The sequence below is a fragment of the Pungitius pungitius genome, chromosome 17 (assembly GCF_949316345.1).
Source record: "Pungitius pungitius chromosome 17, fPunPun2.1, whole genome shotgun sequence".
In the NCBI taxonomy this organism is placed as follows: domain Eukaryota; kingdom Metazoa; phylum Chordata; class Actinopteri; order Perciformes; family Gasterosteidae; genus Pungitius; species Pungitius pungitius.
In genome coordinates this window covers 11,701,898-11,724,430 of record NC_084916.1, presented here as the reverse complement: position 1 = coordinate 11,724,430, position 22,533 = coordinate 11,701,898, and the positions used below count along the sequence as shown (strand labels likewise).

The 22,533-nt window shown below is 47.6% G+C and overlaps 1 protein-coding gene across 2 annotated transcripts; it reads left to right on the top strand.

The window, feature by feature from the left end:
• The first annotated feature begins 14,770 nt into the window (after nt 1-14,770).
• Nucleotides 14,771-19,979, top strand: sla1a (Src like adaptor 1a). Of its 2 annotated transcripts, none has more exons than XM_037475119.2 (8): nt 14,771-14,939; nt 15,430-15,515; nt 15,721-15,820; nt 15,928-16,014; nt 16,250-16,353; nt 17,238-17,369; nt 17,652-17,781; nt 18,254-19,978. In XM_037475119.2, exons 2-8 carry the CDS (start codon nt 15,452-15,454, stop codon nt 18,453-18,455), a joined length of 819 nt encoding a protein of 272 aa, XP_037331016.2. In that variant the 5' UTR covers nt 14,771-14,939; nt 15,430-15,451; the 3' UTR covers nt 18,456-19,978. The 2 variants fall into 2 exon arrangements, with proteins under 2 accessions (XP_037331016.2, XP_037331017.2); XM_037475120.2 differs by lacking the exon at nt 14,771-14,939 and adding an exon at nt 15,141-15,291 and having other exon boundaries at nt 18,254-19,979.
• Nucleotides 19,980-22,533: the final 2,554 nt, after the last annotated feature.

Below are 22,533 nucleotides of genomic sequence, written 5' to 3'. Positions count from 1 at the left end.
GTCATTCGAGAGAGCTCTAGTCCATGGGCCTCACCTATTGTGCTGGTTCGAAAAAAAGATGGAAGTTTGAGGTTCTGTGTGGATTACAGGAAATTGAACTCTGTGACTCATAAGGATGCGTTTCCCCTCCCCAGAATTGAAGAGACCCTTACCACCCTATATAGGGCTGAGTGGTTTTCAACCTTGGACCTGGCAAGTGGCTACTGGCAGGTGGAAATGGACCCCCAAGATCGCGAGAAGACCGCCTTTACAACACCGCTGGGTCTTTTCGAGTTTGATAGGATGCCATTTGGCCTTTGTAATGCCCCTGCTACTTTTCAGCGCCTTATGCAACGATGCCTTGGCGGGCAACTAACAGAGTCTCTGCTGGTCTACCTGGATGACATCATTGTTTATTCAAAAGATTTCCCCTCTCACTTGCAGCATCTGGAAGAGGTGTTTAAAAGACTGCAGAAGTATGGTCTGAAACTTAAAACCAGCAAATGTAAACTCTTGCAGCAGCAGGTGAAGTTTCTAGGCCATGTGGTCGACCAGGAAGGCGTCCGTCCTGATCCTGAGAAGGTGTCTGCAGTCACTGAATGGAGTCCCCCAACGACCACCAAACAGGTTAGAGCCTTCCTAGGGTTGGCAGGTTATTATAGGCGTTTTGTATCAGGGTTCTCAAAGATTGCCCGACCCTTGAATGCGCTTTTAGCAGGTATTCCCACTGATAAAAGGTCAGGGTCTCAGAAGGTGATTTGGACAGAAGAATGCCAATCTGCTTTTGAACAACTGAAGGCTGCCCTAACCCAAGCTCCAATCCTAGCTTATGCAGACTTCACGCTGCCTTTTGTAGTGTATACTGATGCCAGTAACAAAGGACTGGGCGCAGTCCTTGCCCAAGTGCAAGGGGGCCAAGAGCGGGTAATCGCTTATGCTAGCCGTAGCTTGCACCCGGCAGAACAGAATGATTCAAACTATAGCTCTTTCAAGTTAGAACTTTTGGCCCTAAAGTGGGCTGTTGTGGAAAAATTCAAAGACTACCTCACCGGAGCCAAGTTTGTAGTATTCACAGACAACAACCCAGTGGCTCACTTACAGACTGCTCGTCTGGGCGCTGTGGAGCAGCGGTGGGTTGCACAACTTGCCTCTTTTGATTATACTGTGAAGTACCGCTCTGGAAAGGAGAATGCTAACGCTGATGCCCTGTCCAGGTTCCCCCAAGTGTCCATGTCCACAGGCAGAGCATCGGCTAGGGTCGACCTCACCACTGCTAGGCTCGACCAAGAGGACGGAGTGGCACTGCTATCTGGAGAGTGGGGAAACTGGCAACAGGATGACCCTGACATTGCCATCGTCAAGAGGTATGTGGGCCAGGGACTTCCTCCACAAGGACCAGAGAAAAGGGCTATGACCGATAAGACCAGAAGGATCCTCCAACAATGGAAGAAATTGGTTATCCGAGAACAGGTCCTCTACCGGGAGGTAATAGACCCTAACACTCACGAGCTACGATCCCAAATTGTGTGTCCAACAGCTAGGTGCCAAGAAGTCTGGCAGAAGTACCATGTGGCAGCTGGACATCCAGGGGTTGAGAGGACCTTGGCCAATATTCGACGCTGTTTCTACTGGCCTTGTATGGAAGAAGAGGTGCAGGGGTTTCATTCGGGGTGTGTCATGTGTAGCTTGAAGAAAGACAAAGTAGAGGCTAAGGCACCCCTGAACCCAATTGTTGTGTCATACCCTCTTGAGGTAGTTGCCCTTGATTTTCTTTCTCTTGGTAGGCCTACAGACGTGTACCAAAATATCCTTGTGATGACTGACATGTTTACCCGTTACGCATGGGCTGTACCAACTCGAGACCAGACAGCGAAGACTACAGTCAAGGCAATATGGACTCATGTCATTCAGACATTCGGCTGCCCAGGTCGTTTCCATTCCGATATGGGCCCAAACTTCGAATCCACTTTGATGCAGCAGCTTTGCGCTATGTATGGAGTAGCGAAGAGTCGAACAACCCCCTATCATCCAGCCGGAAACGGTAGGGTAGAAAGGATGAACCAGACTCTGCTAAACTTATTGCGCACCTTGGAGGGTGAAAGGCAGAATAGGTGGGCAGAGCATGTTCCTGAGTTGTTACAAGCCTACAACAATACTGTCCACAGTTCTACAGGTTTTGCCCCAGCCTACCTTATGTTTGGCCGCCATCTAAGACTCCCAGTAGACGTCGAGCTGGGAGTAGCGCCCCACCAACCCGAGTTGACACTTAGTGGGTGGGTGGAAGACCATCATCATAAGCTAACTTCAGCCTACAAGCTCGCAAGAGGTAGGATGGGTCATGCTGCTGAACGTGATAAGAGAAACTTCGACCGTAAGGCCCAGGCGTTATCCTTCCTCCCAGGTGAACGAGTGTGGGTAAGAGATAGGAACAGACAGGGGCAAGGGAAGCTACGGTCATGGTGGAATCCAGAGCCCTATGTTGTAGTTAGCCTTGTGGGCGATTCTGGAGTGGTGTATAAAGTTAGGCCAGAGCGTGGGGGGGAGGAAAGAACCCAGCACAGGAATGCTTTGAAACTTTGTATAACCCCTGTCCATGTCCCCCCTGAACCAGAAACTAGAATCGAGACAGGGGCGGAAGTAGACCCTGTATGTTTTGGATTTTATGTGGTGCCCCCAGAAGCAGGGGCAGACTTTTTGCCTCAACAACAACAACAACCAGCAGGAGTAGTGGAGAATGTGCTCCGCCGGTCGACACGAACTACCCGTGGACTACCACCAGGCCGATATCGAGACTAGGCTTGTCCAGTGGCAGGGACTGCCTACATTTAAGTGGGGGGGTATGTCACGGGGTGGACAATTGCATGTTTATTGGTTTATTTTATTGATATTACTGCATGGTTTTTGTTGTTTGCTTGCATGATTTGTGTGGCAATTTGTGTTTGCAGTTTTAATTGGCATGGTGTCCTTAATTGACAATCTGCCCCAGTGACACACCAACAATCAGCCGCTAATTGGCAAAGGGACCAATGGACAACTGCCAAGGGCGGGGCTGTTCCCTTTTTAAGACAGGTGGACAGAGACTGGGGGGAGCAGAAAGAACAGAGAGAGGACACGTGGCAGTGTGGAGCTGGAGCTGGAGCTGGAGCTGGAGCTGGAGCTGGAGCTGGAGCTGGAGCTGGAGCTGGAGCTGGAGCTGGAGCGGGAGCGGGAGCGGGAGCTGGAGCTGGAGCGGGAGCTGGAGCTGGAGCTGGAGCTGTGGTGGCAGCAGGAGCAGCAGGAGCGGCAGGAGCGGCAGGAGCGGCAGGAGCAGCAGGAGCAGCACGAGCAGCACGAGCAGCACGAGCAGCACGAGCAGCACGAGCAGCACGAGCAGCACGAGCAGCACGAGCAGCAGGAGCAGTAGAGGGCGGCTGTCAACCCAGTGTTGTGGCTGGTGGGAGATCTACGTGCGGGACTCTGCTGTGGTGGCCTTGGATGGACTATTTTAGGGTTTAGGATACATTTTAAGCATTTATATTAAAATAAATACCTTTTTATTAGTATTTCCGCCCTTGTCTCCTTTTGGGTCATTATGTCACTGCTCTCCCCCAAATATAAAGAACCTGGACTTTTGTTTTAGTTGAGTTCCTAGGGCTCTTAGCCTTTACCTAGGTGGCGTTGTTGGCAACATAACTTATTTTTTCTTCACCTCGGCCGCTGACAGTTGGATAACTGACTATTTCCTACTGAGATATTCACACCTAAGGTACGAGTTTTCTTTTCGCTAAAGAACGGCAACTTTCACACAAGACAATAACAGGATATTAGAAGATGCTGATCTTAAGTTTGCTAACATCAGCAGACATTATCTGCTATGAGCTACTGGGCTGTGGTAGCAAAACAGGAAGTATGCTTATGGTAAGTTGTGCTTTCAAACTCTAAAATAGAACATTTCTATCACATATGAAGAACCATTCAGACTTGCCTCCTTTTATTTCACACACCAATATGGGTGACATTGAGCTCTCCTCATCGGAAAAGCAGCATCTCATCTATGAAACACTCTACGTATTGTTGGCGCCGATCAGGGACAATCATGGTCAAAATGAATCGGCACTTCTTGGTTGTAGAGTAATAAAGTAAAATACCTTTGTGGAGTGCCAAAGGGAGCTGAACGATTTCAAATTCACTTGTTCTTAAATGATACATCATCATCATCATCATCAGTGAGTCAGGGCCCAGCTGGTGAAATTATTTAGTGACTTTGCATCACCTCTTTACTTCTAAGGAGATCAATGAGTAAAACAATATTTGATTCTGTTGATTGAATATTCTTTTTTTGCCGATATAACTTTTCATTGACTTCATGTGTAATCGGTTTACCTGACTCCACACGAAACGATCTGTTCAGGACTGTAAACTATTACATTCCCCCGGTTACACGTAATGTCCGTCATTAACGTTACACGTAGCAAACACGTGCTTACACCAAAGCCTACAACACAATTAGTTGTCTTTTTTTAAGATCTGTCTCTAGGGCTTTTTGGGGATCTTAAAAACAGCTGTGTGCCCAAATGTGTGTAGGGGGTGGATGTACTTTCACAGGTGCACAGTGAAAACATGCATCATAAAGATAGCCTGCTGGCATATAATGACTGGGTGATGGATGATGACGCGGCGATAAGCGGGTCAACTCCCATCTGAATCGCTGAGGAGGGATTGACTGCGTCCACTGATTCAGACTCTCATTATGGGCTGGGCCGGGTCTGGCTGGCAAGGTAACCGATAGTTACCATGCCCTGTATGTGAAAGCTGGTATTATCCTTGATATGTGTGCACGTGTAAGCGTGCATGGAGAGGGCGGGGCCTCCAGAATACACAGGTTGCCCTCATGAAATTGATGATGACAGAGCTTGAACGATGCTCTGACATTCATAACACTTTCACTCTCTGTAGAGCACACCTCACAATTAGTGCAAGACTACACCTTCGCCACTAAGGAATGCATGATGTCGAATCTGCATGAATGCATGATGTCAAAAGTTAATTCAAAAATAATTTCATTTCTGGTTGAGTTGTCAGCAGCTATTTTTACTGTGGCAGCAGAAACTGTCTAAGAGAATGTGTCAATATAAGAAGAGCAGCTGCAGCCAACATAATTCTATTGTTTAAATAGTTATTGGAATTACTCGCTTTAGCTCTAACTGCAGGCACAAATAAGCTGTTGGATTTGCAAACGGAAATACCCTTATTTGAGTGAAAACAAATCAATACCCTGACCCTAAGCCTGGAGTATATGATGCATCACTTCCTGTGAATCCCTCATGCATGTAAAACCAATAAATCTCTGCCTCTAACAATTAAAACTACTACATAGTGAAATAATTAAAGACGTATTTTTCCAATTACTGCTGAGAAAAGGCTGAACAACATAAATGGGTTTGATTGTTATGATTACAGACCATTATATGATAGGACAGGAATGTCAGTATCACGTGTTTGTTATTTGGCCTCAAAAGACCGGCCACAGTTCTTAAAACTACCTCCACTGGATGAAGTGCCGTCGCATGGCCCTGTGCTGGATTCTTTTAGTGTGGTCGTGGTTCACAGTAATGCCAGTGCTGTAATATTTTCCAATACACAGCAGAAAAAAAGTCCGGCTCATTATATCAGCGTACAGGATCGAATGCTTCATGTCTGGAAAGCTTTTCAAGTCTAAAAGTTGCTGTCGATCAAAGAACCATATTCCCTGTCAGAAAAGACTAAACAGAACCGCTTTACAACCGTGTGCTCTCTTCCCTCACAACGTGTACTATAATGATGCTGCGGTTTGCTACTGCAGGCTCAGATTTCTTAATGCAATTTCATCCAATTATGTTCCCATTAGAATCACCAAAATAATTCAGCTGAAGTATGCTTGTGGATTAGATGCTGTGTTATTATAGTTATTTTAAATCTCTAAATAAGAAAGCTGCAAAAACACTTTTAACAAAATCCATCCGAGGATTATTGTCAAGAAATATATATTTTTTAATTGGGAGGAATGCATTAATGGATGTGAGACGAACAGGCTACATGTTACATTACAGGCTACATGTTCACACATAGCAACACACGCCCGGTTCCTGTCAATCCTGTGGTTTGGAATCCGACTTGCTACTGTATTCAGATGCTATTCAGTAAGACAACACGCCTGTGTAACGTGCGTAACATCTTTAAGAAAAGAGGAACTGAGGAAAGATTAATTATAACATGACACATCGCTCTTCCTTCCCCTCCCCGCCGAAGAGCCTTAAAGGCATATGAACATGTCTCGATTTAGATTTCCAGAAAAAAATAGTAATTATAAGGAGAATTCCTTGCAGTAATTTTAGACAGAGGGCGTGGTAGTCACTTCTCCTTGAAATGTTCAAACACATCCAGTCTCCCAAACTGCAGCCAATGGCAACTGTGGTCAAAGTCAGCCACAGGCGGAGAGCATCCGTCTTTACAAGAGGCAGAGAGAGACCGTACTGCCCAGAAGAAGTGCTTACAAATCATCATATTCACAGACTTCCCCTCACCGTGTGCTATAAACGGGTACTGAGACATCCATCATGCGGACCTTTTCACAATTACACATGTGAGGAGAGTCTCTGACAGTTTGATTGCCAGCGTAACGTCTGCAAACACCTGCTGCAAAGTTTTTATGGACAAAAACATTTGTTACAAAGTGAAGTTTTGTATTCACTCAAGAAGAAGTGCATCTATAAATAACATCATATTTGAATTCATGGTTTTCGCCTGTGATGGTGTTTGGTAGCTTAATGCTCACTAGCACTTCCCTGTTTCTACAGCCTTTAACTTGTCTAATCCAATTAATTAATTCAGATAACAGTTTAAACAATCTCATTTGATTAACTGAACTTTTTGGGCAACACGTTACTCCTCCTCATGTCACAAAGAGCCCATTGAGCCGGAGGTCAGTGTGAACGGTCTCAGTCGTTAAGTTTCTGTTATGGATTGTCTCTGACCCCAAGTGCACGACACCAGACACAGCTTAGGTTTAGCCGGAAAACGGCGTAGTTTATTTCACAAATTAACCAAATACGAGAAACAAACCAAAAAACGAGAACTGCCTCCTTAATTGGCAGGGGGGAGAAAAAACAAAAAAAAGGCAACTCCAAAAACTTCTCTAGTCCGTGGGCGCTCTTAGTCCAATCAAAAAAATGAAAACTCACACGATACTCACAGGGAAAACAAAAACTCTGCGTAGGGAATTCCGGAAGGGTTTCCAAGAGGAGCACAGGGGAAGAACAATCAACCCTCTCTGGGGAAACACAGAGCACGAACTCACAGCGAGCCACTGGCAGATCTGCTTCTTAACCTCCCTGTGGGATGAGCTGACGAGCTGCAGCTGTGGCGATGAGCAGAGCGGCGTCAGGTGTGCGACTCTCTGGCAGGTCGAGCCCTAACACTACCCCCCCCTCCAAGGGAGCCACCCGGCGACTTGCCAGGCTTCTCGGGATGGGCTCGATAAAAGGCGGTCAGAAGCCCCGGGTCCATGATGAGCCGGCGAGATACCCAGCTACGGTGCTCCGGGCCATAGCCCTTCCAGTCCACCAGGAACTGGTACCCTCGCCCCCGACGCCGAACGTCCAACAGTCGGCGAACCCTCCACTGAGGGTGTCCATCCACGATTGTGGGTGGAGGTGGGTCCGGGGCAGGAGGCATCAGAGGACTGCAGGCGACGGGCTTAATCCTTGATACGTGGAACACAGGATGGATCTGCATAGAAGCCGGTAGTTTCAGCTTCACTGCGGCAGGACTGAGCACCTTCGTGACCTCAAAGGGGCCCACGAAACGGGGGTCCAGCTTCTTGGCGGTTGACTGCAGGGGAAGATCCTTGGCGGACAGCCAAACTCTCTGCCCGGGGTGGTATGTTGGCGCTGGGTTCCGGCGACGGTTGGCCCCCCGGCTACTACGTTCAGCCGCTTGGAGTAGAGCGGCTCTGGCGACTCCCCAGATGCGACGACATCTGTCCAGATGAGTCTGTACCGACGGAACTGCCACCTCAGGTTGTTGTGCCGAAAACAGCGGTGGCTGGTACCCCAGCGACACCTCGAAAGGGGAGAGACCTGTGGCAGAGCTGACAAGGGAGTTAATCGAGTACTCAACCCATGGGAGGAACCGACTCCAGGAGGACGGGTTCTTGGCAGCCACACAGCGGAGTGCCGTCTCCACACACTGGTTCATCCTCTCCGTCTGCCCGTTAGTCTGTGGGTGATAACCAGAAGAGAGACTGACAGAGGCGCCCAACCCCTTGAAGAATGCCCGCCATACCTGGGATATGAACTGAGGTCCTCTGTCCGAGAGCACATCCTGGGGGAGGCCATGGAGCCGGAACACATGGCTCATCAGGAGGTCCGCCGTCTCTGACGCCGAAGGGAGTTTGGGGAGGGCCACCAGGTGCACCCCCTTACTGAACCGATCTACTATTGTTAATATCACCGTCCTACCCTGGGAGGCCGGTAATCCAGACACAAAGTCCAAGGCCACGTGGGACCAGGGACGGCTAGGAACAGGGAGGGGTTGCAGCAGCCCGGCAGGTGCCTGGTGAGAGGCCTTGCTGCGGGCACAAACGGGGCAGGCCAACACAAAGTCCCTCACCTCGTTCCTCATTGTGGGCCACCAGAAACGTCGAGCTAGGAAGGTGAAGGTGCGGTGGACCCCGGGATGACAGGCAAACTGGCTGGCGTGGCCCCACTGAAGTACCCGGGGCCTGACAGATTCCGGGACGAAAAGCCTACGTGGGGGTACGCCACTCGGTGCAGGGTGGGAGCGCAGCGCCCCCTTCACGACAGTCTCGATGCCCCAGGCCACCATGCCGATCACCCGGGTCTCGGGGACGATGGGTGCCGACTCCTCGGTGGCCAGTCCCCCCCCCTGATGTAGTCGGGACAGGGCATCCGCTTTGATGTTGCGGGAACCGGGACGATAGGTCAGGGAGAAATTGAACCGACTGAGGAAACCGGCCCAACGAGCCTGTCGCCCATTGAGACGCCTGGCCGCCCGGATGAATGTCAGGTTCTTGTGGTCTGTCCAAATGGTAAATGGCTGCTCTGCCCCCTCCAGCCAATGGCGCCACTCCCCCAGAGCAGCTACTACTGCCAGCAACTCCCGATTACCGATGTCGTAGTTCATCTCCGCGGGAAGAAAACGCCGGGAGAAGAACGCGCAGGGGTGCACCTTCTGATCTCCCACCGCCCGTTGGGAAAGGACTGCCCCCAGCCCGGTGTCCGAGGCGTCCACCTCAACAATGAACTGTCGTTTTGGGTCGGGATGGAGCAGCACTGGGGCGCTAGTGAACCTCCTCTTGAGTGACCGAAAAGCGGCGTCGGCGGCCGGGGACCAGATGAACGGCTGGGAAGAGGAGGTCAGCCTGGTGAGGGGTTCTGCCACGACGCTGTAGTTCCGTATGAACCTTCTGTAGAAGTTAGCAAATCCCAGAAAGCTCTGCAACTTCTTTCGCGACGTAGGGCTCGGCCAGTCTACCACCGCCTGGATCTTGCGGGGGTCGGCCCGCGTCTGCCCTCTCTCCACAATGAAACCCAAGTAGTCGACAGAGGCGGAGTGGAAACGGCACTTCTCCGCCTTGACAAAGAGTCTGTTCTGGAGGAGACGCTTGAGCACCCGACGAACGTGCTGGACATGCTCCTCGAGAGTCCTGGAGAACACCAGGATGTCATCGAGGTACACAACCACGAACTCATCCAGCATGTCGCGGAGCACGTCGTTCATGAGCGCCTGAAAAACCCCCGGGGCGTTGGTAAGGCCGAATGGCATTACGCGGTATTCGTAATGACCTCGGGGTGTCTTGAAGGCGGTCTTCCACTCGTCCCCCTCTCTGATCCGGACCAGGTGGTAGGCGCTCCGGAGATCCAGCTTGGAAAAGATGGCAGCCTGGGTCAGGGGCTCGAGGGTGGAGCTCATGAGGGGGAGGGGGTACCGGTTCTTGACCGTAATGTCATTTAGTTGGCGATAGTCAATGCAGGGTCGGAGACCCCCATCCTTCTTCTTCACAAAGAAGAACCCCGCTGCCACCGGGGAGGATGAAGGCCGAATGAGCCCTGCTGCCACTGACTCCGAGATGTAATCATCCATGGCGGCCTTTTCAGGAATGGACAGGCTGTACAACCGACTGCTGGGAAGGGGGGCCCCTGGGCGGAGGTCGATTGCACAGTCGTATGGCCTATGTGGAGGTAGAGACTGAGCCCGAGACTTGCTAAAAACCTCTCCCAGATCATGATATTCCCGAGGGACAGCGGAAAGGTCCGGGGAAGGGGCACGGGGAGTCGGGCGGGGTGACGGACTTGGAGCTGCCTGGAGGCACTGGGCGTGACAGGAGGCGCTCCACTCCAGAATAGTCCCAGAGGACCAGGCAATGTGTGGCTCGTGCTGCACGAACCAGGGGTACCCGAGAATCACTGGGGCCAACGGGGACTGGATGAGGTAGAATTGGCGGGTCTCTACATGGTTACCCGCCACAGTGAGGGAGACTGGGTGGGAGCATTGGGTGATGCGGGCTAGATGACGGTCGTCCAGTGCAAAGGCCTCCAAAGGCTTCTCCAGTGTCCTCACTGGAATGTTAGCCTGGACAGCGAAACCCAAATCCAGGAAACAGTCATCCGCCCCTGAATCGAGGAGGGCCCCTACCGTAATCCGTTGATCTGCCCAAGCCAGGGTGACGCTAACCCGCCGGTTAGGTGATGCAGGACTACGGGAACACGAAAGGCGGCTCACTAGGATCTCCCGGGGTCCTGGTGAGCCTAATCTTTTGGCCGTGTGGGACAGCCGCTGATGCGATGCCCCTTCTGGCCACAGTAGAGACACAGCCCTCCCCTGAATCGGGCCTCCCGTTCGGCTGGGCTGATGCGCGTGCGTCCCAGCTGCATGGGCTCCTCCTCGGTCGCTGTCTGTGACGTGGAAGGCCGGACGGGACTGGGGGAAGTCGAATGGGCGACCGGGTTCCTCTCCCGTGTGCTGAAGATGTGGGGGATAGGGAGGGGTCCCCGGGGAACTCGCTCCCGCCTTCTCTCATTAAGGCGTCCATCGATGCGGATGGCGAGACTGACGAGGTCGTCGAGGGAGGCGGGCTCCTCCCGTGTAGCTAGCTGGTCCTTCACTGCCTCGCAGAGTCCCCTTCGGAAGGCAACCCGAAGGGCTGGGTCGTTCCACCCGCTTTCTGCAGCGGCCAGTCTAAAATCCACTGAGTAGTCCGCCACCGAGCCGCTGCCTTGTTGGATGCTGGCCAACCGGGCGCCGGGGTCCTTACCCCTTACTGGATGGTGGAACATCTTGCGGAGCTCGGCCACGAACTCCCTGTAGGAGTGACGGAAACTGGCACCCATGGACCAGGAAGCGGCAGCCCACTGGGCGGCCCGGCCGGTAAGCAGGTTCGTCACATATGCGACTCGGGCAGCGTCGGAGGTGTAGCGGCTGGGTTGGTGAGTAAACACCAACTCACACTGCATTATGAAGGTGGCACAAGTCTCGAAGTCACCCCCGAACGGGTGTGGGCTGGAAAGGCAGGGTTCCCAGGGTAACGAGGCAGGTTCCGCAGGGCTACTTGGGAGGGGATCCCCCGGGGGCGGGATCACTGCCCTCACCGGCGGAGGCTGGTTCGGCGGCTGGGTGGTGAGAGCCGCCGTCAATGCCCGTAGCTGTATTAGAATCTCGGCTTGCTGGGCCGCCGACGCCACCTGATGCTGAGTCAGGCTCTCCACCGAAGCTTGAAGGGGCTGGACCTGGGCCTGGAGGTTCTGCACGGCAATGGCGGCCGCCTCCAGCTGGTGAGTATGATTGTCCGTCAGCTGAAGCTGTCTCTCCAGGGCAGCCTCTAAACTGCCACGGTCTGTGTCGGCTGGGGTCATCATGGTGAGTTCGTACTGTTATGGATTGTCTCTGACCCCAAGTGCACGACACCAGACACAGCTTAGGTTTAGCCGGAAAACGGCGTAGTTTATTTCACAAATTAACCAAATACGAGAAACAAACCAAAAAACGAGAACTGCCTCCTTAATTGGCAGGGGGGAGAAAAAACAAAAAAAAGGCAACTCCAAAAACTTCTCTAGTCCGTGGGCGCTCTTAGTCCAATCAAAAAAATGAAAACTCACACGATACTCACAGGGAAAACAAAAACTCTGCGTAGGGAATTCCGGAAGGGTTTCCAAGAGGAGCACAGGGGAAGAACAATCAACCCTCTCTGGGGAAACACAGAGCACGAACTCACAGCGAGCCACTGGCAGATCTGCTTCTTAACCTCCCTGTGGGATGAGCTGACGAGCTGCAGCTGTGGCGATGAGCAGAGCGGCGTCAGGTGTGCGACTCTCTGGCAGGTCGAGCCCTAACAGTTTCACATGTATCGTGTCTAATAGTGACTCATTTAATGAAAACACATGGCCCACGCTTGGTCAGTGACATGAGCCGCTTCCAGAAAGAAAAAAAGTGAAATAAAAATAAAAGTCTAGTCAAGGTGTAAATGATCCAGAGTGAAGTAGCTTTGTATGCCTGAATGCTGCATGCTTAAGAATCCACATCTAATGCACATTTTGTATTTGTTTGCTTTCCCATTTCACTGAAATCCCTGGTATTGCTTTTCAAGCACAAGCACAAAATGCAGTTTCAGACGTTTACTCAAGAACTAGACTTAAATTTGTTTAATACTAATTCATTTCATTAAAGTAGAGGATATGAATACATTATGCACTTACTTACTCTCGCATTGTTTTATTGATTGATCCTGCACTTTGTTGAGACACCATTTATACATATACAGTGAAGAGAAAAAGGTCAGTGAGATGGTATGTTTTCTGTTTTTTTGTAATGCGGCTGAACCAAACCATTCTCAAATCATCACAAAAGAAGAAATAAATATGAATCTTTCTTCAAAAAACGTTCCAAAATGATTACACCGTCAAGCAACACATTGGCCTTGTATTTATTTTGATCGAAGTGGAAGACTTCCTTCCTCCCTCGCAGCCACAACAGTCAACAGTACTGGCATCTGACACGAGCCACCACCCAGCACGGGTATCTCCCCACAAACGGCCCAAAAAACGCTTTGGTACGGCCTATAATGAGAAGACGTTGCAGTTCAGTTTAGATGATCTGAAGTAGAATTTATATGTTCTTTCTTTATCTGAGGAATTACTTTCTCAGAACTTTATCGGACTCTGCATAGCTCTCTCTCTCTCTCTCTCTCTCTCTCTCTCTCTCTCTCTCTCTCTCTCTCTCTCGCACGCACAAACACACAAGCACTGAGCAGGAAGCTAACAAAGGGAACTGACAGCTCGTTGTCTTCCCCCAACAACTAATATCTGCCAAGACTTTTAAACTCCGCAGCGAAGCCGATATGAAAAGGAGCTATATGATGAGATAAGATTATTAATAAGCTAACACAGGTGTTCCTGAGAGTAGCTAAGTGTGGCACAGAGGAACATTATTATGTAACCCCCCCCCCCCCCCCCGCCCCCTCTCCACACACACACACAAAAAACCCCACATTTGTTGAGCTGAGGTGATAAATAAATGTGTATTGCAAAAAAAAAAGAAGCTAAATAGACATGAGCGAGATGTCATTAATCACAGGGCCAGCAGGAGTGGGACAGGGAATCTAAGGTTGTGTCATTCATCTCGAGCAAAGGGGGAAAGGAAAGTCAGACTGTCTCAGGAGGTCATCCATCTGAAAGTGAATGGTTTAGGTTCCCCAATTTGGCACTCGCGGATATTTGTGGACACCAAACAGCACAAGGTAAGAACAACACATGTCCAGTTTCACTTGTGCAGATGGAAAGATTCACATTATCTGTATTTCTGTCTCCATCACTACTCATTTCCGGTTTTATTTGCGGGTAACACATCATTCAATTACACTTGTTTTCTCTTTTTTACACAATTAATCATTAATTACACACGGGATTTTCTACTATGCTATCCCTAAGCATTTAGAGACCAGCACAGTGGCGGTCACATGAAATGTCTGGATGCCGGAGAATGAGCGCTGGACCAAACAGCTGAAGTTCACTGACTGAAAACAACAGTGACAACGAGAGTTCTCTGAAGGCTGCTCGCACGTCTCATCTTCCATAACAATACAGGGAGATTTGCTTTTACCTCTAATTGGATCCACTTCTGTGGCTGCAGATAACACACTATTGATTTGATCACTTGAGTACACAAATAGTTTCCCATTTGGGGAATTAGAGGAGAAGACTTCTAATAGTACGGTGAATGTGAAGCGGTCAGGTAGCTTTTCATATCACAGCGTTACAAGGCCAGCAGCCACTATCTTACAGGAACCAGTAACTTCCTGTATTCTCTGCTGGTTACCCAACAACTGGTCCCAGCCAATATACAGTCTTACACATCTAAAACCAATTAGTTTGCATTTAGAGCTGTTGTGGTAGATTGTGTGGATACATATTTAATGTACACAATAGTTTACGTGTATGTTGTTGTTATTGTTAAATCTAAGGTTACGTCAAATGCAATGAAAAGTATTGCATCTTTCCATCAGCTGAGCTGGAACATGGTCATGCTTGGTTGGGTATAAATAGTTCAAATCATTAATCACACATTTTCCCTTGGGAACCATCGACCTTGAACGATATGCTCCAAATATTTCTGTGGCTTCCAAAAGAGGATAGAAAATGTGAATAAGAAAACATTAGTGTTGCTTGACAGTTACCCCAAACACCATTAGAGGCCCGTTATGGGTTTCGTGATGTGTTGCGTTGGCTCTCTTCCTCATTTCAATACAGGAAGTGAGTTTGCAGTGTGATGAGGCGCTGTCGCCACACTCTGTGACGAGTCACTGCCGGTGTCTCTTATAAACATGGGACTTCTCTAGCGCAGGACTCCACTGCTGCCACCATGCCTCGGCCGGACCGTCGTCCCTCTCTCCACCCTTGATGCCATCGGAGCGGCCAGAGGCTGCACGGGTAGGCGTCCGGCCTTCCTCGCATCCATCGCCTCAGCTACGCGTCGTGGCTTGTGGTTTCTGTAGCAACCCGGGAAGGGGAGGGGGGGGGGGTCTGTTGTTTGTCAACGCCGGGCCAACCGATCACTGTGTGATCGCATTGCCACTGGGGCAGGATCTGTTGAAATTCATCATAATGTAAATGAAGTAATATCAGTCGTGCTTTTGTAATTTGGGGACAGCGTTTTGCAATACACGGATTCAGAACTGTTAACCACTGGCGTTTTCTCAGCACACGGATAGGCGTCGTCGTGGGGAATTGTTTGTTTGCTTCCCCATTCTGTAAAGAGTTTGTCAGCTGACGTCGTTAAATGGTCAGTTTTAAAGGAAGTTAAAAACTTGGTGGTGCACCAGCAAAGAGAAGTTTAGTGGTGCGAATGTATAGTTTTTGTACGTGAGTGGAAATTGGTTTCTATATTGAGAGAAAACCTGTCTCTCTGCCCTCACTTCAGGGCAGTGAGGTCCGTCTTGAGGATGGGGAACATCACGCGAGGTGCGAGTTCCACGGGCCAAGTCAACACAGACAGCTCTGTGAAAGGTAACGTTTTTGTTCTTTTAAAAAAAAAAAATATGAACATATGAATAAGTAACACAAGAGTGTTTTGCAAAGAGGAATCTTTCAGCAGCGCTCTCAGTAATGTCTTACAAGCGTGGTGGGGGGAAAAAAATGGAATAAAAGGAATCATTTTGGCGGTTCGCTGGACTTTTGTGTTTGTCAACGCTATCATTATTGTGCCTGGCAGGTTTAGAGGATGACGTGGTGGTGGTTCTTAAGGATTACCCGTCCTCTGACATCAGCGAGCCCATCTACAGGATGGGGGAGAAGCTCAGACTCATCGCTAAGTACGATCAGGTTTCTTTAAGTCAATTTTTTTCCAACTTGAGGCTCTGAATTTGCAGTATAAAAAAAGTCTGCTGTTGATTCCTATTTGATTCTTCATGGCGGTCAGGGAGGCTTATTGGTGGAAAGTACGCTGTGTCCGAACACAAAATGAGAACTACATACCCCAAAGCCACGCGGCAAAGGTATACCACGGGTAAGTAGAACAATACTGACGCTGTCCTCTAAAATCAGCCTGGTGGTTGATATCTTTGAACTTCCTTGGTATTTTGTTTTTAGTAAAAACACCCATGCATCTTTTTCCATCACGCTATCTAAGATCTCAGGAAGTAGGTGATGTCAGCAGATTGTCGCGTGCGGATGTTCAGGTTTTAATGAGAAGGCCATTTTGCTGCTGCTGATTGAATGTCTGCATGTTTTTGTGTGGTCAGTTGGCTGTATGAGGGGGTTGACAGGCAGAAGGCCGAAGAGCTGCTCGCTCTACCTGGGAACAGAGTGGGCTCCTTCATGGTACGGGAGAACACCAGGGAAAGAGGTGAGGACACTGGAGTTTCTTTGGTTTGACGTTGGCTTACTCTGAATTAGGACGGTCAAAGTCTTGTCAACAAGTAGGCGAGATCAGATCGGTGTGACGTGGAGATAATAGCAGAAGGGTTTAAAATGCCAAACAGAGACGGGTTCTTTTCTTATTTCTTGTCGAAATCATGTTTGAACAAAAATTATATTCATTGACATTGACAACGGAATTTTGTCTAAATTTAAAGGAGTGGAGATACCCTCGCAGGTGCAAAAATTAACAGAATTTCAAACTGCATTGTCAAAGTCCCATACATCTAATTTCTGGAAGGGGATCTTTGATGCACATATTCACCCTTTGCTCCATCATATACATCTCAAAAACAAACAGAAAAATTGACACACGGAAATAATGGACTTTCTCGCAAAAAGCCTTCATATTTCATATTTTTACACCTGTTTTTGCATGAAATTAAACAAAAAAATAATTCATTAATTAATAAGCTTTTGGTAAAAATGTTTGTAATTTTGGACTTTTGAACTTTTGTTGCCGTTTTATGCTAGAATTAAGCTACGCTAAGCAGCTTTGCATCAACGACCGACACGAATGGTATCACTTACTCTTCTCATCGAACTCTCTGTACGAACGTGCGGCCATATTTTGGTCTAAAACGTACCCACATAATGACAAAATCCACAGTGACCGTACATGGCAAGAGATGCAGTTGCACATTTCTGTTACATCTGCTTTTACTTCGTCACAAACCTTTGAGTTTGACTCAGTTAATAATAATGTTAGTAATGTTTGTTGAGTTCTGATGCCAGTGTGTGTTTGCTTCATAGAACAGAGAAGCTCGGTAGGATTGAAGTATTTCTGTTTAATGTTTTGTGTCGTACACCCAGGTCTGTATTCACTCTCAGTGAAACACAGGGTTGTAAAGCACTATCGTATCTTCAGACTGGACAACAGCTGGTACTACATCTCCCCTCGCCTCACTTTCCAGTGTCTTGAAGATATGATCAACCACTACTGTGGTGAGTGGCTGCACAAACCCATAACCAAACAGAGTGAAGCAATTCTAAAAACAACCCAAAGGAAACACGTAGACCTGGTCTCACGCACACTTAATAGCACGTACTCAAGCACTGACAATCAGTCATCATCATTCTCAATATAGAACTGATTCTTATCATCACCTTTTGATATATTTCCAATTTTTTCAGAACGAAACAGGAAATGAAATACAAATAAGAATGCTATATAATCCCTAAGGTGTAGGCTTGTGAGCACTATTTTACCTCCTCTGCCTTTTTCAGACTTTGCAGATGGCCTCTGTTGCGCATTGACCACCCCCTGTCTGTCAGAAATGACCCCACCGTCAGACGCACCTCCTGGACCTCCACCTGTAGTCATGCGACGGAACTTTGACTGGAAGAAAATAGACAGGTACCTGAGAAGCTTTGGGAGGATATGCCGTGGTTTCAATCTGTCAGCATGCCAGTACACGGTCAGATGGAAGCTTATTAGCTGCCATCTTATTACTCGTCTTGTACTGTAAGTCCAGATGCCAACCATCAGATCGCTAAATTGAGTTAGCTGCTGATTAACTTGGTTTTAGGTATTAAAAATATCGCTCCTAACTTACAAGCACAGCGGGACATTTTCATATTGTTTGTTTTGTAGAAACCAACATTCTATACAAGAAAAACAAAAAAATCAAATTAAAACCAGATACATTTCCTCTTGAAAGATGTCTGAAACTAATGCATTTATCAACCACTCATTATTGATTACGGATAGTCAGGCGGATCTTTGGCAAATTAGTTATTACAGATGTCCATTTTTCTCCTAATCCTTTGACAAACGAACATCGAGCTGCTCTGTCTCCGTTCATTTGGTTCATCTCCTCCCTCGACAGGAGACAGCTGGTCAGCACAGACAGCGGCAGTGAAAACGCGGTGAGCTACGGGGTCAGAAACAGCATCGCCGCCTACCTCTCCTTCTCCGGGAATCAGAACGCGGCGCGGGCCAGAGCAGAAAGCAGGAAGAAGAAGAGCAAATCTGTTTACACTGTCCCCGAAAGCGCCCTCGGAAACATTGACTATGAAGAGGACTTCTAGGGGGAGCGAGTGGGACGCCTTCAGCACATCCTTCTCTCGGATCCACCACTTCTCTGATGCCTGCAGTGGGTCTAAATTTGTGCTCACGCATCCCAAACACTGCAGCGTGTTACTTTCTAATGCGAGAAGTACTTTAAAGATGGATCAGATGGCTCGAGCACTTGCGCTTTGACTCTAGCTAATAGAACGGATCTCAATGGAATTGGAACTGGACGGCGGTACAATGAACTCTAATGTGTATTCTGCACATGGATATTGTTTGGTAACATGAGTATTAGTGGCTCTCAAACTATTTTCAAGTGTTCTTAATAAATGTGAAATGGTTGAATGGTTGTGACCCCGATTATTGTTTGTTGTAGGAAGCAGTAATGGCATTGTTTTCGGTCTCCACCAACTCCAGAGGTAAATACCTAGCAGTTTATCTACTGAATGCTGCATTATGTTCACCTGTCGTTAACCTTGGTTTGCGGCCTAGTGATGGGCTCGTAGGGCAAAGTTTTACCAGAGAGCTTTCATCAGAAACAGCCGCCCGCTGAAATGAGCCACAAGGGGGAAGACGGAAACAAACCATGAGCTAAAAGTCACTAAAACGCTCCGTAGATCTAGTGGGAACCGGAAAGCGGGTGATATGACCTCAGTGCGTTTTTCATCGTGACATCGTGTTCGCATTAAAGAGCTTGCGATAAGTGCAACTTTACGTCTAAAACGTTTGGTGTTAGAGAAGAAGTAACTGTTAGATTTGAGATGTTTTGTTGAACTTCCTCTATCCAGCTATGTCTATTCTTGCCAAATATAGATTCTCTCTGAGAAAGATGGCATCTTTGATGAAGGAATGCAAACAGTACACATTTATCACCTCTGCAGATTACTTATTTGTGCAAGAAACATCCAAAATGACACTTCCGTCTTACACTTTTTTTGTTTGTGCCTGAGCAACTTCCTCTTGCGTATCGAGGGAAGTTGACCATAACCTTTTTAACAGCTAACCCCAAAGAAACTGCGAATACAAAGTTGAGAGCTGCATTGTTGTTATCTATATCTTTCTGCTCTTTGCTGGTACATCTGAGTCAGACAGCAGAAGCACAGCAGACTCAGTTAGTCAGTGAGGAAGTGTCCATAAATTTCTGTTCTACAGCACAAAAAATGTGTTTGGAGGCACTGTTTGAGAGAGCTTCTGAAATGGCCATCAACACTTACCATCAGTTAACATGGCTAAAGTGTTTTAAATGTCTAGTAAATTCCTAGAATGGGTCTGTTGTCTTTGACCGGTTTATTTCAAAGTTAATGATAATCTCCAAAGTTGGCATCTGTGAAAAATCTAACTTTGTGTGTGACTAAGCTCAGCACTTTCTTCTTAAAAAGCAGGTTGATTTAACACACGTGTTTCCTTGTTTTTAAGTCTCGTAAAATGCTTGTAATGGATTGGGAGAAAAGTGGGGTAACGTACACACATCCGGTGGCCTACTGATGCACCATGCAGAGACTGCTGTGCAGTCAGCATTACTCACTCCTCACATCAGCCTGCCCCCCCCCCCCCCCCCCCCCCCCCCGGTCCAGACCTCGTGGAACCAGTCTGAAAAAGAGAGAGGATTGTGCTGCCGTTGATGTAATTCATTGACATTTTATTCAGACGTGCGTTGTATCTGGGGTGAAGTCTTAAAGTTTATCTTGAACCAGCATGAAAGCAAATCTGTGTTTTATTCAAAGGCTACTCGTGTATTCAAAATAAACTCCCTTTGACCGATCTGTTCATCCATATATACATCAGGGAACATTCAACAAAAAAACATCACTCTTCTTTGAAATCCAATAGCATTTACTGTAATACCAACGCAGAAAAGAAAGACAATACTCCCTTAGCCGGCCAATCATCACACATCTGGTGAAAACAAAGGGCCTCAGTGGGATGAAGAGCGGAAGAATTACAGCTCAAGCTTAAGAGAAGCAGACGCCCACACGGCGCACGCTGTCACCCTGAGTTCAAGGCAACTTGGTGAAGATACCAAAGGGATTCCAAGATCAGTTCCTTGTTCCTCTGTTTGATTTTGCTTGATGCTTCAATGGATGTGAGCACCAACGAAAAACAGTGGAAAAAATGCCCTCTGGCCCCCTGAACTATAAACAAGTAGAGGATGAAGAGTTTGTGTCTTTGTCTCTGTGTCCAGGAATGATGGCGAGGCACGGAAGACGAGAGAAGGATAAGTGAAGAAAATTAACAGATGGAGGGATATTCTTCTTCCTCCAGTCTGTTTTCGGTTAATCAGGCTCTTCTAATCTTGCCACATCCTAGCTTCTATCGCAAGGCCCAGCTGTGCAAACCTCTGACTTCATCACTTGTGCACTTTTTGCACGGTAAAGCCAAAAAATACCCAGATAGTGTTTGTTTAGCTCAATCCAAAGCGCGGTTTGTACTTTCCGTTCATGTTTATGTTTATCAAACGGCTTCTCTGCCCATGTTGTCTTTCCCCTCATTAGGCGAAACAATGCTAAAGTGCATGGTCTCTTGGTTTTCAGCCTAGTAAAAATAACTTTCACTTTAAAAAAAAGAAATCATATAAATACTTGTTTGAGGGTTTCCTGGAACCGTTGCTATTTTCAGCTTAGTTCTTTTGTGAAGGATGACACAAATTTCTCTCAGACCACATCCTGCAGGTTTAGAATAGAAATCAGTCTAGATAACTTTTTTTTCTACAGAGATAGATTATAGATCAGCTGCAGATTGAAAGATAACTATGACTTTATTTCTGAGGCACAGAGAATTAATGGGAATTGTGACTTTATTTTTGAGGGAAAGAGAATTAATTCGGTATTACCAAAATTACAGGGGTGGGAAAATGATTCAGAGAAAATCAACTTTCGACATTTTTCTCTAAATCTTTGAAAAGAAACACCCCCCCCCCCCTCCCCAAAGAGAGCCGTCAACAGCAGTTGAATATTTGCTTCAGAAATAACACATGAGAACATGTGCTTTAATGTTGAAATTAGAGCCTCGGCCAATACACACACAGTGCGTCTTGAGCGCCAGGGGAAAACAAACATAAACCAAACTCCAACAAAAAAGCTCTAAACGGCCACATCTTTGCCAAGAAATGGAGTGTTCTCATGTGACCTTCTGAAACCGTGTCCGCTATCCTTCCTCAAGGCATTTCTTGCACAAGATAATCAGTATTTAGGCGGTGTCGTACCTTGAGCTCCTGAAGACTTTTTAAAATAATAATAACATACACAAGAAATTAGGAAAATGCCTTTTCTGTGTGAGAATAGCCACAAAACAATTGGCATTGGTATTCAAGGTTGTGTTTTTGTATTTTTTGGTTACAGGTTTGTGCAAATAACCTCTGCAAAAACAAACAGGGTGACCATGATGCATTTTTGAAGAAAACTACCTTGTGGAATCTGGAAAGCTTCATTCAGGCAGAGCAGAGGCACAAATGACTTTTCCTACGAAGCCCTTGAAGGGCTGATATTTGGACTAACGGAACAACCTGGTTTCCGCTGTCACCGCCAGCTGTGTTGGAGCTCAGAGCGTCCTGCCTGCTGCTACGCTACAAGTGAAAACAAGACGGGGGGAGACTTTCTTGGGGAAAGGTTCCTTTTCCATGAGAGGATTTCCAATACGTTTGCCACGTGGCTTCTTACGAATAATTCATGCAAGCATCGCGCAGGCACTTTGTTGGTGAACCAAAAGAAGCCCAGTCGGTGACATAATATATGTATATGCATACATCCCTGACAGTCTCTCATGACTTAAACAAATGATTTAACTACAAACCAAGGCTACTGCAAAAGAAAGCATGTGGTTAGAATCCAAAGCTGAAATCTCTTAATGCCTGTCCATTACTCCTCATGTGTGGATGTGGATTTGGCATTTCACTGCGTGCACGTTCTTTCCATTGCTCTCAGCTCCTGTTGGACCCCATTAGTCTCTGGAGAATGACGAGCAGAAAGGCAGCTATGAACACATTCGCATCAGGAATGACCCTCGAGCACTTTGTAGACAGCGGCATGGGAGAAGACAGGGAAAGCAGTCGAAATGAAGATGTCACTATCTGTCAGAGCTGTTATTATTCGTTATTAT